This window comes from Cibotium barometz, chromosome 5 (genome assembly GCF_041138505.1).
Source record: "Cibotium barometz isolate CiBa-2024 chromosome 5, ASM4113850v1, whole genome shotgun sequence".
NCBI lineage: Eukaryota > Viridiplantae > Streptophyta > Polypodiopsida > Cyatheales > Cibotiaceae > Cibotium > Cibotium barometz.
The window spans coordinates 33,686,152-33,703,980 of NC_141050.1; the positions used below are offsets into that span (position 1 = coordinate 33,686,152).

At 43.9% G+C, this 17,829-nt stretch overlaps 1 protein-coding gene across 2 annotated transcripts in view; it reads right to left on the minus strand.

Annotated features, from left to right (window-relative positions):
* The window catches only part of LOC147638386 (putative Rho GTPase-activating protein At5g61530), a 92,392-nt gene that overhangs the window by 809 nt on the left and 73,754 nt on the right, over nt 1-17,829 (minus strand). For both annotated transcript variants that reach the window (XM_086798315.1, XM_086798314.1), the window contains exons 8-9: nt 308-552; nt 79-220 (exon numbers count right to left, since the gene is read on the minus strand). In XM_086798315.1, coding sequence (XP_086654441.1) covers nt 79-220; nt 308-552 — 387 coding nt within the window. The remainder of the gene's footprint in view (nt 1-78; nt 221-307; nt 553-17,829) is intronic.

The window sequence follows — 17,829 nt, forward strand, 5'->3', positions numbered from 1 at the left end:
AATATCAGCGAATCATTGAATGCATCGCAACAAAAGCTCAACTTTCCACAGCAAAAAGCTAAGATCTCAAATATTTACCTCGAATGTCACAGTCTTGTACACGGAGACCATTAGGTGACCTGCTATTCGCAGAGGATAACTGATGGTCAACATGGGATCCAATATTTTGCTTCCACAAGAGGTAAGGGGCAAGTTCGAATGCAAGGCTATGGGCATCCATCTGTCATCACAAGTTCCTGAAGATTCAAACATGTGTTTAAGCAGCAAAAAATAGAACAGCAAATTATAGAGGGAACACTTGCAATACCTTATTCAATGCAGACTTTTGACTGACCCGTAGGAGAAGGGATGTCACACACTCTAGAGTAGAGTAGTGTGCATACGGGATAGTCCTTACTAAGTCCGACAGTTGCTGGGCATTGCCTCTGGCCTCTTTGATCTCGCTATACACAGAAAAAGTAAGCAGTGGCTCTGGAAGCATGTGTAGGTACTGCTTCAGTAAGTCTGCAACGTCAAGTGGACTTGTACCTTCAGGAATCATTCCATTCCAATCTGATAACATAATACACCCTTGTTAGGCTAAACAATGGCATCAGAACCTCTAGAGCATGCCTCTATTTTCTATATCATTAATCATGCAGGTGAAACTAAAACCAGAATTCTAGATTGTGCAACGTGAAGCAAGACGTAAATGAAATTACTCGACCCATTATTATAGCCTACGTCCACACATCACTACCATATAAATGGCTGAAAGTTCCATCATTATCCCAACGCAACATGCTATTCACTTTGGCACTCGTGTGCTTGCCAAGGTCAAACTTTCTAAGCCTCTTGAGTTATTACCATACTACGAATTCAGTGCCTAGAGGAACACTCACCTAGCGAATGGGGGTTGAAAAATTTGTTTGTGCCACAGTAGTTGAAGTTTTTAAAGGTGGTGCTAGTGATGATTTCGGAATGTGGGGATTTTTTTATTTCCTCTATTGTACCACTATGCCTAGATGCACAATACATTTTTTCCGAAAAATTGATGGATCTGCGTCTAGTTTGCTTGGCCAATACCAACGAAAGAACGTACAAAGGCTGTCACTAGGACCTCCCAGCCAGGTATTTCAATGACCTTTGCCAGGTCCAACTTCATACCCTTCTGGCTGATGATGAAACCAAGGTAGTGAACCTTGGTTAGAAAGAATTATGATTTCTTATCGTTGACATAGAGCTCACTGTTTTCCTACAACTTCAAAACTTGCTCTACACCAAGCTCGTGTTGGTCTATAGTAGTTGAAAACCCCAATATGACATCCAAAAATATGAAGACACATTACCTATTAAGAGCTTAAATACCCGCATCATCATTCGGTTAATGTGGCTAGGGTGTTGGTCAACTCAAGGGTATAACCACAAACTCGTAGTAAGCCCATTCAATGCGGAAAGCCATCTTGGGAATACCCCCCCCTCCATACCTGATGATACCCATTTTTCAGGTCAATTTTAAGAACCAAACGCCATTCAGCCACTCCAGAATATAGACTATGCTTGGCATGGGAAACTTGCTCTTAACTGTCACCTTATCGAGCGCACAATAGTCCACACACAACCATGACAAATCATCTTTCTTCCTGGGGAGAGGATAGGTGATACAAAAGATGACACAATATGACATATGAAACCACAACACAATGATTCCTCTGGTTTCAATATATACTGGTGCACATTGTGTCTTTCCAGATTCCCCGCTTCGCCTAGAGATGGAACTCACATGAAAATCTGGAAAACCTAGCATCTGGCTCACATTTGATTGTGACCAAGGCCTTTGAGACAATCCTCGAATGAGGAATGTATGAGATTTCCAATCAACCACCGGATGGATCTTGTGCAACTGCTACATCCCCAAGATTATGTCCGCTCCTACAAGAGGAGTGGCCATAAAGTCGTGCACAAACTCGTTACTTGTGACATGCACCCATGCACTGAGGTGCAGTGTGACACACTGGCTCATCATCAATGCTATACCTACATGCAAATAGTACCTTTTAAGGAACCTTTGTTGCAAAAAAGAGCGATGACATGAAGTATAGCATTTGCTTTTCATCAGTCGTGGGTTTCCCTACTGGCCGACAGCAGGCTATTTGCACCGACCAGCAGCCTGGCTTCATATATAAGCAGGCCCGCATTCCTTGTCTAAATCATCTCATTCTTCATTCTATTCAGCAGTAGAAAAGTGCAGGAATAGCTGTCCTACTTTTGTCTTTCGCATGCATCATTCTCAGCCCAAGCACCTTAATCCTTCAGTCCCAAGGCAGCCCAAAGTTTGCTTCAGCATTCAGCCTTCAGCGGGTAGCTTGGGACCCAATCCGGCCGTCCGGTCGTCTCTGCATTCTCTCTCTTCAGCTCTATCTCTTGTGAATAAAGACAAAAGTGGATTGTTCTATGCTCACGAACATAAAGGTATAAACAAGGTCTTGATGTGTTACACGATCATACCAGTAAAATGTAACATTGGTATCAAAGCTTCTGGTTGGTGACCCAGCTTAACTGCTGAAAGTGAAAGCAAGTCTGTGAATGGTAAAACTGAGGTCAGGAAAAACCACCCAACCATTCACCATGTCAGGAGAAGAAGAAAGAAGCTTCAAAGAAGACATGATTGCAGAAGAAAGTGTCCACGAAGACACAAGAAAAGAAGAAACGCTTCCGCAAAGCGCAAACATATTCTTTCAAGAGCTAATGGAGCAGAACAGGCTACTCAGGCTACAACTACAGCAAACAAAAGAAAAGAAAGAGTAGCCTACAAAGCAGGTCCCCAAAATTTTTAACACATGCTTCTTCTCATGGAGCAACAAAGAAGACTAGAACTTGCTGAGGAACAACAGATAGAGGAAGCCAAATGCACGGAGTTTGAAGACCAACGTCAGGCAGAACGCGCGGCGTTGGAGTATCAACATAAGCTCAATCGGGAAGCCAGCATCGACCGTTGCTTGCAACCCTAAAGGCCTGTCTTATGGCAACCCTTCCAAAGTTGGCACCTGGTCCTAGTTCCTCAACTGCTCCATCAACCACTATCATACGAGCTCAACTAAACTTCAGTAAGTATAATGGCAAGTGTGATCATTCTGCAGTCATGCAATTTATAAATCAATTTGTTGCATATTTTCTGTTGCCTAAAATTGCAGATTCTCAAAACAAAGTCCGCTCCACACCTCACGCGGGAAGTCGTTACTTGGTGACAGCATTGGTCAAGTCTCTATACAAATTTAACCACATGCAATATGACTCATTACATATGAGACACTTTTTTGGTTGACCTAAAAGCTAGGTTCCTTCCACCCCAATATTTGACCAATTTGGAGGATGAGTTTTACACTCTCTACTAGAATGAGTCTCGCGTGCTGACCTATTCAAACAGGGTCATTACCATGGCAGAACAATTAGGTAAGTTGGAAGACGAGAAGTTGAAACACTTTCTCAAGGCGTTGGATACAAACATTAGGTTTCCTATACGGAACTTCGAGTGTCTATCTTATGACCGGGTTTTGACTCTGGCTCAAAACCAAGAAATGATGCTAAACAAAGGCAAGCCCAAGCACGTCCAATTAAGTCCCAAACTCTAGTAGCAGCAGCAACACTCTTCATTCCAGCCACGTAAGGATACTTAGAACAATAAAGACAGTAAGGACAATAAGTATCAGAGCAACTCAAGCTAGAAAGAAAAACACACAGGCCAAGCCTAAAAAGATGCCTGAGGAGAGGACCAAGGAGGGAATTACCGGGGGTTATCTCCAACCAGTTGAGCAAAAGTGATACCATGCAAAGAACCGTTGTTTCTTTTACCACCAAGTAAAAGAAGGATTGCACTAAGTGGCAGGCTGAGAAAGCCAACAAAGCATCACCCTCTACAGTAGCTGTCACCAGCCTGGACATTTCCCAGTCTGAAAGGGGTCTGGTGGACTCCAGGATGTTTAAATATTTGGAAAGTACAAGCTTTGGGAATGGGGGATTATCCTAGAATACAAAGGACCACACTCCTAAAATTTAGGAGAGTTGCTATTTTTGGCCCGACTCCGATGGAAATTCTGTTCGCGTCATTACATCTGGAATTGAGCAGACACCAAGAGTTGGCAAAGTGCCTATGACAGAATGTCTACCAGTTGGGATATTTTTAGAGGTAAAGATTATGGAAGGACCCATCTCTTAGATTGGGACATGTGGCAAGAAAGTGGACCAAAGTGAGACAAGTGGCCTGACATTTGTTAGAAAGCGGATCAAAGTGAGACAAGTGGCCTCACACTCGTCACTTCAGCTATTGTGTGGCTCTCCACTTGTCATCGTAGCCTTCTCTTGCCATTTTAGCTCATGGGAGGCCCAAATCTATAAATTGGAGCCCTCTCTCTTCATTAATGGAGGCTCTCTTGCTGCACACTAGCCTCTACCACCGTTACAGGCTGCCCTAATGATGGCTACTCTCTTTCTCTCACACTTGAAGGCTGCCCATGAAGAATACCGGCTGTTGGGGACTGTTTTGGAGGCTTCCATCGCAAAGAAATACTCAAGGCAAGGGTATTTAATCATTTATTATGATTTCTAGCCATTGTACTTGTTGCACCAGCATTTGTACTTGTTGTACCTACTGTACCAGCCATCGTACTGGCTGTACCAGCCACTGTACCTGCTGTACCAGCCACCGTACCAGCTGTACCATCCACTGCACTTGCTGTACTAGTCATTGTACCTTTTGTACCAACATTTGTACTTGCTGTACCTACTGTACTAGCCACCGTACCGGCTGTACCAGCGACTGTACCTATTGTACCAACCATTGTACCTGCTGTATCGGCTGAATGGAGAGTTGTACTTGCTGTACCAGCTCTATTGCATGAAGACCCATGGTTTTTAGGGAAGAATCAGTACCCACACGGAGGTATATGGATTATATTGTTGGCTCGGCATTTCTACAGCCTATGTTCCGGCTTGGTAGCCTTGTGTTGGGCTGTGTTATGGCATTTGTATAGGGATAATCCGGCATCTCCCGTGGGGAGAGTAAGGCCCTCAAAGCTTGTACATGATATTATTCTCCTTGGGTAATAAAATACTCCAAGGGGGGGGTCGGCCCATTCCGGCCTCTATGCGGTGTCACACGTGCAAGCTCCATTTTCAGCATTTGTGGATGTTTTGTCCAGCTTTATGTTTTATGCAAAGTGATGATGGATATGTGTTAAGGCTGTGGCCATGCTGTGGCCATGTTTAAGTGTTTAACATGCATTGATGGTATCAACAAGCGTGTCAAAGGCCCTAGTCCCCTGGGCACCCGCCGCGAGTTTCATTGGTATCAGAGCATAGGCTTTCTTGGAAGCAGAGGCTTCTTTCTATCAATAAGGAAGAGAAAAGATCTCAAGTGGGGACCACACTTACCATCATTGCTATTAAGCATGGCCAGCCACTTCAGAGCCTATGAAGCAAGAGCATGAGCAATAGACAGCTTGGTCTAAGGATTTATGAATTCACAAAATTTATCTTAGAAGTATGGAGTTGGCTTTATGTGCACACGTTTAGCACTCTTTCCATATGGATATTGTGGATTATATTATCAAGCTTACAGGCAAGCTATATGGAGATATATCTCAGGATATCTTAAGGATATGGTGATGAGAAATTTCTTTTGGCTTCATGACCAACCTGGCAAAGAAAAGCTAAGTATACTTTGAGTTTGCAAAGTTAGTGCTTTTGCTATGAAGTGTTTTTGATGTTCACTAACCCTTGTATAGCCATGCAAGGAGAAAGGTGTTGTTGTTTGCCTTGAGATGGTTTCAGGGAAACATTGTTTATGGCTCCCTTTAATGGGATGAATTCTTTTCATGGCTCCCTTTATTGGGATGGATTATATCCATGGAGATTTCTTTCTTGGACGAGATTTATATAGATATTGGGCTTCACAAGCAATTTCTATGGACGAATCTGCTCGAGTTTATAGAGAAGAAATCTTTGGATATCTCATGGATATGATGCTTTTATGGATAAAGTCCACCTCTACTCCAAGGTGTGTGGTTAGCACGGAGTATGTGATAAGAGTTATGGTATACAAGGATTATGGTATACATGTCTATGGATTCCTGGACTTCTTTTCTAGGGATTTGGATCCATCCTCGGGTTTATGGATTATGTTTATGACTCCCTTTTACTAGGATGGATTATTCTTTATGGCTCCCTTTATTTGGGATGCATTGGACTTATGAAACTCATGGTTCACATACCCTGTGTAGTGTTCTCTTGTCCTACGTGCTCTCTTGAAGATTGTTTCTACCATGTGAGAGTGGAACAATAGAGAGCAGATGGAAGGGAACATGGGCACTTCAAAGGGTAGTGACAAGCACAACATACCCTGTGTAGTGTTCTCTTGTCCTACGTGCTCTCTTGAAGATTGTTTCTACCATGTATGGGTGGAACAATAGAGAGCAGATGGAAGGGAACATGGGCACTTGAGAGGGTAGTGTGAGTTGGTGGCCGAAATGCCTACAAACTATTGGTGGCCGAAATGTCTATAAACTATGTGTAGCAGAAATGCTTATGGAACACCAGGTTATCTATGCCTGCGAGTGATTGTTTTATCTTGTTACTTGAGCCCACCTCTCATCCAAGGTGTGTGGTCAGAGTACCAACATGGAGTGCAAGTGGTAAAGTGGACATGACGGGACTTATGTCTATGCCAACGGTCATGTGGACCGATGTCTTGTTGGCAGGAGACTTATTTTGTCTCGCCTATTTATCTTGGAACATGGATTACGATATCTGGACTTATGGGACTGTTTTGTCTCGCCCATTTACTTGGGACATGGATTATGATATCTGGACTTATGGGACTGATTTGTCTCGCCCATTTATCTTGGGACATGGATTATGATATCTGGACTTATGGGACTGTTTTGTCTCGCCCATTTACTTGGGACATGGATTATGATATCTGGACTTATGGGACTGTTTTGTCTCGCCCATTTACTTGGGACATGGATTATGATATCTGGACTTATGGGACTGATTTGTCTCGCCCATTTACTTGGGACATGATTATGATATCTGGACTTATGGGACTGTTTTTTGTCTCGCCCATTTACTTGGGACATGGATTATGATATCTGGACTTATGGGACTGATTTGTCTCGCCCATTTACTTGGGACATGATTATGATATCTGGACTTATGGGACTGTTTTTTGTCTCGCCCATTTATCTTAGGACATGATTTTGATATTGGTATTATGGAGACTTATTTAGTCTCGCCCATTTCTCTAGGACATGGATTCTTCAGTTATATTGGATCTTTGAGATTGTCTTGTCTCGCCGACTCGATGGAACATGATTATATCTTGAATATATGGCTTAAAGCTTAAAGTTGCGGACAACTTTTAAGAAGCTGGGGAGGATGTCACCAACCTCGACATTTCCCAGTCTGAAAGGGGTCTGGTGGACTCCAGGATGTTTAAATATTTGGAAAGTACAAGCTTTGGGAATGGGGGATTATCCTAGAATACAAAGGACCACACTCCTAAAATTTAGGAGAGTTGCTATTTTTGGCCCGACTCCGATGGAAATTCTGTTCGCGTCATTACATCTGGAATTGAGCAGACACCAAGAGTTGGCAAAGTGCCTATGACAGAATGTCTACCAGTTGGGATATTTTTAGAGGTAAAGATTATGGAAGGACCCATCTCTTAGATTGGGACATGTGGCAAGAAAGTGGACCAAAGTGAGACAAGTGGCCTGACATTTGTTAGAAAGCGGATCAAAGTGAGACAAGTGGCCTCACACTCGTCACTTCAGCTATTGTGTGGCTCTCCACTTGTCATCGTAGCCTTCTCTTGCCATTTTAGCTCATGGGAGGCCCAAATCTATAAATTGGATCCCTCTCTCTTCATTAATGGAGGCTCTCTTACTGCACACTAGCCTCTACCACCGTTACAAGCTGCCCTAATGATGGCTACTCTCTTTCTCTCTCACTTGAAGGCTGCCCATGAAGAATACCGGCTGTTGGGGACCGTTTTGGAGGCTTCCATCACGAAGAAATACTCAAGGCAAGGGTATTTAATCATTTATTATGATTTCTAGCCATTGTACTTGTTGCACCAGCATTTGTACTTGTTGTACCTGCTGTACCAGCCACTGTACCTGCTGTACCAGCCACCGTACTGGCTGTACCATCCACTGTACTTGCTGTACTAGTCATTGTACCTACTCTACCAGCATTTGTACTTGTACTTGCGGTACCAACCACCATACCGGCTGTACCAGCCACTGTACCTGCTGTACCAGCCACTATACTTGTACCAGCCATTGTACTGTTGGGTGTTGGACTCACTCACTCACACACACAAACCTGCACATTAGGGTTAGGTGCAAGGTAGAGAAGCTCACACACAGAAATGAGAGAGAGAGAGAGAGAGCCAAAAGTGTGGTATCCACAAAATGCAAGTCAACGCTTGCATGTGTGCCACATCCATGTAATATAGAAGTACAAAATATTATATGTTAGAGTGTCCTTTCACACTTGATGTCCAAGGGGAAAAACCACATCGGAAAAAGTGCCCTTGGTTAAGCCCTGTTCACACATAGCACTACCATAAGTGAGCATATGCCTACAAATCCCCCCTGTAGTGGAAGTGTGAACTTGTACAAGGTAGCAGATCACTCTCTGTATGAGAGTAAGCCCAAAGCTTTGCGGAAAGCTTCAAACTTTTCTCGAGGTAAAGCCTTTGTGAATAGAATCTGCAACATTATCCTGTGTAGGGCAATAAGATAAACTGATCTCCCCTGCATGTAGCCTCTCTCTGACATAGTGATAATGAATCTCTATGTGCTTGGTACGTGCATGAAATACTGGATTTCGTGCCACGGCCATAGCACTCTGGCTATCAGTGAGAATGGTGGTGGGTGTCTGCTGACACTCACGAAGATCAGCCAATAGTCTCCTCAACCATACACAATCTACTGTAGCTGTAAAGACTGCCCTGTACTCAGCCTCACAAGTAGATGTAGCAACAGTGGGTTGCTTTTTACTCAACCAAGATATGCATGAGCTGCTAAGAAAAAACAATTCCCACTGGTGGATTGCCTGGTATCATAATCACCAGCCCAATCTGAATCACTGTATGCATAAAGCTGCAAGCTGCCCCCCGGGATAGAACAAACCAAGATCCAGGGTACCCTTAAGATATCGAAAAATGCGTTTGGCTGCTTGCCAATGCTTGTGCCTGGGCTGTGCATGAATTTGCTCAACAAAGACACTCCAAAAGATATGTCTGGCCTCGTGTTACACAAGTAAATGAGGCATCCCACTGCCTGGCTGTAAATGCCGGCCTCAAAAGGCTCTCCAATATCATGTATAGTAAGCCGTACACCTGGTTCTACCGGAGTAGAAATGGGCTTACATTCATCCATGTGAAACTTTTTTAGCAAACTTTTTATGTACTTAGTTTGCTGCATAACAATGCCATCATCTGTATGCATAAACTGTATGCCGAGATAGTAGTGTAAAGGGCCCAAATCTGACATATCAAATTCAGCTTTCAAATCAGCTTTGAAATCTGAAATTTGTGCTTTGCTTGTACCTGTAATGAGCATGTCATCTACATACAAGATGACTATGAGAATATCGGCATTGGTTTTCTTCACATATAATGTGCTTTCAGTTGGACTATTCTCATAACCTTGGCTGGTTAGATGAGCATGTATCTTATCATACCAAGCTCTTGGAGCTTGCTTTAACCCATACAATGCTTTGTGCAACCTGCATACTTTATGTTCCTCACCAGGAACTACAAAACCAATGGGCTGATTTACATATACTTCCTCCTATAAATCCCCATTTAAGAATGCAGTTTTGATGTCCAATTGATGCACTTTCCATCCTTTATGGGCAGCCAATGCAATCACAGATCTTATTGTGGTCATTCTCGAAGTAGGAGCAAAAGTCTCTTCATAATCTATTCCCTTTTTCTGGGAGTAGCCTTTAGCCACAAGTCTTGCTTTGTACCTATCAATAGTACCATCAGACTTTCTTTTGACTTTGTACACCCACTTTGTTCCAATTACATGCTTGCCTTTAGGCAATTCCACAAGATCCCATGTATTATTCTTCATGATAGAAGAAATTTCAGCTTGCATAGCTTGCAACCAATGCTCATTCTTATGTGCTTCTTCATAAGAAGAAGGCTCTTCTGAATCAAAGAGACCACCCATTGCGAATGCAGACTCCCCACGATGTACATTCAAAGCATGGCTGGAACTAGCCCTTGTTTTACCTGTGAGTGGAGCTGCAAGTTTGCTTTCTTGCAAAGTTTTCAGCAACCATCTTGGCACTGACTTGGCTATGTCTATGGCTGTTTGCTCTTCCCTGACAAGATCTTCCACTTCTTCCACAGAAGGGGGCTGAATGGCTGGCTGGTCCACATGTTCTACATGTTTATTTTCTTGTGTAGGGGCTGGCTGATCTGAATCCCCCCTAATTGCAATGGGTAAAAGTCCATCAAACATGTCCTGTATGCCTGTATCATTGCTTTTATATAAGCTGACCATGGGCTGTTCTGAATTTTCAGCAAATACCACATCTCTACTCACAAAAATCCTTCGTGTAGTTGGATTATAAAGACGGTATCCTTTGCTTTCATTGCTCTAGCCCACAAAAATGCATTTAATCGCTTTGTCATCTAGCTTTGTTCGGAGTTGTTCTGGCACATGTGCATATGCCAAACACCCAAATGTACGCATATAATCCACTGTTGGCTTTCGGCTATACCAAGCCTCAAATGGTGTTATGGTTTTCAAAGCTTTTGTTGGACACCTGTTCAACACATGAGTTGCACACATTATAGCTTCCATCCAAAATTTGTGAGGCAACTTTTGTGCTTTCACCATGCATCTTGCCATCTCCATGAGAGATCTATTTTTCCTTTCAGCTACACCATTCTGCTGCGGTGTATAAGGCACAGTACATTGGTGTTGGATGCCCTTTTGAAGCATATAATCCTTGAATGCATTTGACATGTATTCTCCACCTCTATCTGAGCGAAGTGTTTGGACTTTACATGCACACATATTTTCAGCCATTGCTACAAAGTGTCAAAAGCATGTAAACACATCTGCTTTTGCTTTCAAAGGGTAAGCCCAAGCAAACCTGGAGTAGTCATCAATGAATGTGACAAAGTAAAGATGCCCCCCTATGGATGGTGTCCGCATTGGACCACATACATCACTATGTATGAGCTGTAATTTACTTTCAGCTCTAACAGCTCCATCTTTGGGGAATGGTTTTCGTTGCATCTTTCCCAAAATACACCCCTCACATACATGTCTTGGTGGAGACTCAAGAGGCAGCATATTATCAACCATATGATGCTTCTACAAAAGCATCAAACTCTGAAAATTTACATGCCCAAAACGAGCATGCCATAGCTCTGCATCATGCATAGCAGGAGTGTGGGCAGCCACTGTATTTGCATCATAAGTGCGCTTGTCATAGCTGTCCAGCTTATACAAGCCTTTGTATCGTGTTCCAGAAGTGACTATTTCATAACCCTTTGATGGGTCTTTTACCAAACACTTTCCATCTTCAAATTCAACTTTTAAACCTTGGTCGTTTATGGCTGAGACAGAGAGCAGATTTTTCTTTATTCCTGGAACATACAATACATTTTTCATACATATATTGGCACCATCGGCTGCAATAAGTATGACATTACCAATTCCCTTTACTGGATATGTGGTATGATCTGCACATGATACAGTGCGGCCATTTGAAGCATAAACCAAGTGCTGAAATACATCTTTGCATGAAGTGATGTGACTCGAAGCACCACTATCAAAATACCATGATGCATTCTGTCTGTCAGATGCAATGCAAGACATATCAGTGTCTGAAGCACCTGGTGTGTCACTAGTGCATGTGACCAAAAAAGTGTACTCTTCCTGGATTACATTAGCTGATTGCTGTGCTTTGTCATCCGAAGAGTCTGCTACTGCATTGCCTGCTTCTTTCTTTTTCTCTTTTGCAATCCGCTTCCTACATTCACTGATGTAGTGTCCAGGCTTATGGCAGTAGTGACATTTGCCGTTCTTTTTGGGCTTGTTTGCATCCCCTTTGTTAGACTTTTCACCACTAGAAGAGGGCTGTCCATGACCAGCCTTGCTAGACTGTTGTCCCCCATGCTTAAAGCTCTTTGCTTTACCCTTATCCTTGGCTGTAAATGCCTTTTCTCCACCACGGTTGCTCGATAAGTTTGCTCTTGTTTGCTCTTCCAGCAAGAGTAAACCCACGAGCTCTTCAAAAGTGATGGGATCACCACCTCCTCTCATTGAGAGGTTGAGAGAGGTGTGTGAGCCCAAGTAGGAAGGCGGTAAAGAATGAAGAGTGTTGGTGACCATTTGTCTGTCTGGGATAACCTCATCAATGTTTAGCAATTGTTCCTGCAAATCTTTCACTTTAGTGAGATGATCTGCCATGGAGTCACCCTCATCCATAGAAAGAAGATCCAATTGCCTCTTCAAGTAGGCAACTCTTGCCTTGTTGCGTACCTGATACATTGCTTCCAATGTGTCCCATGCAAGCTTCGAAGTCTTGCATGAACGAATGTGTGGAATAATAGTCCTTTTCACTGAAAGGGCTATCAATGACATGGCCTGTGCATCTCTAGAGTCCCATCTCTTCTGCTCTTGTGTGGGAGCAGGATCTACATCAAGAGCTCTTTGAGCACCTCCCCTTTGAGGCGTGGCTGGCTGTATGGTAAGTGGGCGTGTGTCATCACCACACACGATGCCCCAAAGCCCTTTGGCTACAAGCAAATTACGGATCATGAAACTCCAAAGGGAGTAGTTAGATCCATCCAGCTTGTCCTCTTGGGTGAGCACACCAAATACATCTGTAGCATTCTGTGCCATGTCAACAAAATATATCTGCAAGCAAACCAAGCACCAATGTGCACTGCCAGGCAACCAAATGTCCTATGCAAATGTATGCCTGCAAACCAAAGCAAGTGTAAACCTGCACCAAATTGTCCAATTACACACAATGTGTATACATACGCGACAAATTGCAGCTGTAATGCCCAATTACATGCTCCAATCAGAAAATCCCCAATTTGTATGCACTCCAATCGCTTCAATGTGCATCTGATTGGCCAATTTTCACAAAAGCCCCAAATTTCTGCAAATGTAAGAGGTTCAATTTGCCAATGTTGACCTCAATTTTGAAAACCCCCAAATTTCTGCAAATGAGAGAGTTTCAATTTGCTGATTTTGACCTCAATTTCAAAAACCCCCCAAATTGCAAGCAAAGCAACATGCCCAATTTTATCAATTTGTCCTGAAATTGAGAAATCCCCCAATTTGCCTGAATCCACCACCTGCAAGCTTTCAAATCTTCCTTTGTTTTCTTTTTTCTTTTTTTTTGTTTGCTGAAACAAAGGTACCTGGGCAGTCGGAAAGACCTTGTTTAAGAGAGTCGTTGCCGGTGAAGGCGTTGGAGGGAGTCAATGCAAATGTTAGGTGTTGAAGGGAGTCGTTGCAGGTGATACCAAATGTTGGGTGTACCAGAAGCGGACGCTCAGCAGACGTGCGCTGGAGTCGGCTAGGCGAGCAAGCGTGCTGGAGTCGGCTAGGCGAGCTGGAGTCGCTAGCGACGTGGTAGGCGGAGGCAGCAACTGTAGGCCAGCATGAAGGGCCTGGAACGGGCGAAGACGGCCGGTACGCGACAGTAGTTGCGAGGAGACGGCGTGCTGGTCGAGACAGAGCAGGACCGGCGAGCGAGCGAGCCAGCGGGTCGAGATGGCCTGAACGGAGACGTCAGCCAGCGGCTGCTGTGACGGAGCGCAGGGCGGCGACTGGAACGGAGACGGCGGACGGGAGCAGATGGAGACGCCGGACGTGGTCGACGGCTGGAGCGCTGACGGCGGCCAGGGTGGCCGGAAGCGTGACGGAGCTGGTCAGCGCCGGTGGTGGGTCGCCGGCTGCAGAGGAGGTGCCGCCCGTTTCTGGCGGCCGGACGGCGGAGCAATGACGGAATCTGACGGACGGAAAAACGCAGGCGACGGAATTTGGCAGCCTGTGGACGGAATTTCACAGGAATTTTTCCAGCAGTAGAATATCAGGGCCAGCTCCCAGCTCCCAGCTCTGATACCAAATGTTGGGTGTTGGACTCACACACTCACACACACAAACCTGCACATTAGGGTTAGGTGCAAGGTAGCGAAGCTCACACACAGAAATGAGAGAGAGAGAGAGAGAGAGAGAGAGAGAGCCAAAAGTGTGGTATCCACAAAATGCAAGTCAACGCTTGCATGTGTGCCACATCCATATAATATAGAAGTACAAAATATTATATGTTAGAGTGTCCTTTCACACTTGATGTCCAAGGGGAAAAACCACATGGGAAAAAGTGCCCTTGGTTAAGCCCTGTTCACACATAGCACTACCATAAGTGAGCATATGCCTACATGTACCTGCTGTACCAGTTGAATGGAGAGTTGTACTTGCTGTACCAGCTCTATTGCATGAAGACTCGTGGTTTTTGTTGGGGAAGAATCAGTACCCACACGGAGGTATATGGATTATATTGTTGGCTCGGCATTTCTACAGCCTATGTTCCGGCTTGGTAGCCTTGTGTTGGGCTGTGTTATGGCATTTGTATAGGGATAATCCGGCATCTCCCGTGGGGAGAGTAAGGCCCTCAAAGCTTGTACATGATATTATTCTCCTTGGGTAATAAAATACTCCAAGGGGGGGGTCGGCCCATTCCGGCCTCTATGCGGTGTCACACGTGCAAGCTCCATTTTCAGCATTTGTGGATGTTTTGTCCAGCTTTATGTTTTATGCAAAGTGATGATGGATATGTGTTAAGGCTGTGGCCATGATGTGGCCATGTTTAAGTGTTTTAACATGCATTGATGGTATCAACAAGTGTGTCAAAGGCCTTAGTCCCCCGGGCACCCGCCGCGAGCTACAGTAGCCGCCGTTGAAGCTACACCCACTGCTCCACCTTCAAACATGAATGACGTTCAGCTATTACCCTCTTTGAATCTAGTACCCCCAGTGGTATTTGATGATAAGTAGGAGGGTGACGCTAAAGAGCATACGAAAACTGTCATCTGTCCTTACAAAAACAAGGGGACAATGGTTCATTGTCCTATTCAACATGGGCAGCTCTAAGGACGCCATCTCTCTATAGTTGGCTACAAAGATGAGTTGTACATTAATGTCTCATAATTTAGTCGTGGACGGATTCACACCTGGTCTCCACACACACATTACTCATAAAGCTCAACACTTTGAGTTTAGTGTTCAAAAGGCCACATTCAAGCAAGATTTCATTGTTTCACGACTTCTCGAGTGTGACATGATTCTCAGCATCAAGTGGTTCCAAGAGCATGCGCCCATTTCTTGATTGCTAGCAGGACAATTTCACAATAGTTGACAATTTACCTAAGCCCGTCATAATTCGTGGGGACACGAGCATTCAAGGAATCCCACTCATTTCACGTGTCCAAGCCTAGCGAACTCTCAGAAAAGGAGCTAAGTGTGCATTGATTTATGTCCATGCCCAACAGTCTGCTTTTCAACCAGCAACACCCTTAGAAAAGAAGTTGGCAGATCTCCTTCCAAAGTTCCAAGACATCATGTTAAGAGATGACCTCCCACCCATTCATCTTGAGAATCATCGCATTGAGTTGGTCCCCGGGAAAAGACACACACTAAGTTTCCTATCGCCTTTCTAAGGCATTGAAACGCAAACTAGAACAACAATTATCTCAAATACCCCGGCCTGGATATATCTCAAATACTCCGGGCTGGATATATCCGCCCATCATCCTCATCGTTCGCTACACCCATCTTATTCGTGCAAAAGAAAGATAAGACTACACGTTTATGTGTGGATTACAAATACTAAACTCACAATCAAGAATAAGTTCCCAATGCCTGGAATAGAGTACGTTCTAGTGCGTCTTACCGATGCTAAATATTGTTCAAAAATAGACCTCAAGAGTGGCTATCACCAAGTTTGCATTTTTACAGTTGACATTCCAAAGACGACTTTCCAGACCGAGTGTGGCCATAACGAGTTCGTAGTGACGCCATTTAGTCTCACCAATGCACCGACGACGTTCAATAAGATGATGTCTCAAGTATTCATTGAGCTAACTAGAAAGTGCATATTCATCTTCTTAGATGATATAATAATCTTTTCAGCCACTGTAGTGCAACATGAGCGGGATGTGGAGAAGCTCTTGCAACTTTTGTGTGAGACAATGAGCTCTACATTAACGAGAAAAAGAGCGCATTTGGCCTCTTAGAGGTCCATTATCTGGGATACGTGATCAGTGAGTCTGGTATTCGTCACTTGGACTTCGACAAGGTACACGCCATACTGGATTGGTATGTACCCAAGACTGCTCAAGAAATCATCATTTGTGTGTCTTTGCCAAGCCTACAGCACCCACACGAACAAATTTTCTGACCTTACCGCATCTCTTACAGATCTACTTAAACGCGTAAGGACGCATCACCAGAAAGTGTCTGTTTTATGGGCAAAGCTCTTGAGACCTCCCATGCATTACAAAAAGTGGCCTCAGAAGCAACGCTTCTCAAGCTGGCATCATGGGATAACCCATTCGAGGCTAGCAACCTTGCCATCAACGTCGTTTCCCAGCAAGAAGATAGACCAGTGGCTTATTACAGCTGCAAGCTAAATGACACCAAGAAGAATTATTTGGTGTATAACAAAGAGCTTTTAGGAGTGATCACAGCTCTCAAGCATTGGAAACCTTTCCTTTATGGGAGGGAATTCACAATGAAGACTGATCATCAGGCACTTAAATGGTTGCAAACCATGCCTAGTGTCCAATGGAGTGAGAGGCAAGTCAACTAGAGTCAAATCTTCCAACAATTTGGATGTATGATTAAATATATCCCTGGCAAGAATAACCCTGTTGCCGATGCTCTTAGTCATAAGTCAACCACTTAGACTTTACAAGGGTCGATTGTGCCAGGAATTCAAGGAAAAGATTTAGTTAGATGTGAAGTGATAGATATGAATGTATGGATAGATGTGAGTAGTCGTACATGTGAACGATTGGATGGATGTGGATGAATGAGATGCACAGTCTGCGAATTCGGTAGAATTCAAGACTCTGTACATTTTGGCCCTCAGTTCAGAATCGAGTCATTATACAGACCTAGATGGCTGGTTATTCTACAAAAACCGGCTACGAGTACTAAGGGAGAAAAGACAGGCACTTCATGATGCTCATTATTCTCTTATTGGGGGTCATCGGGGTATCAACAGTACCTTAGAGTTTATTCTATTGGCCAAAGATGAGAAGAGATGTCTATCAATACGGATGTCCACACATGTCAAATTTTCCAAAAAGTGAGGGTTCCACACTCGAAGCAGGCCGCATTCATACAGCGTTTGCCTATTCTCAAGGGACCTTTTCAGGACATCGACATGGGCTTTGCAGGTCCTCTTCCAACAGCTATTCTATTGGACAAAGATGAGAAGAGATGTCTATCAATACGAGTGTCCACACATGTCATATTTTCCAAAAAGCGAAGGTCGAAGTATGCTCGGTTACTACAGCCTTTGCCTATACTCAAGGGGCCTTTTCAGGACACCAACATGGACTTTGTAGGTCCTCTTCCAACAGCTATGGGAACCAAGAATACACAGTATTTGACCATTGTTGACCGGTTCAGTAAGTTTTGCATGCTCATTCTGTGCAAGCATACGGTCACAACATTAGACATTGCTCACTTGCTCATCCGCCTTTGGTATCAACAATTACTTCAGATAGAG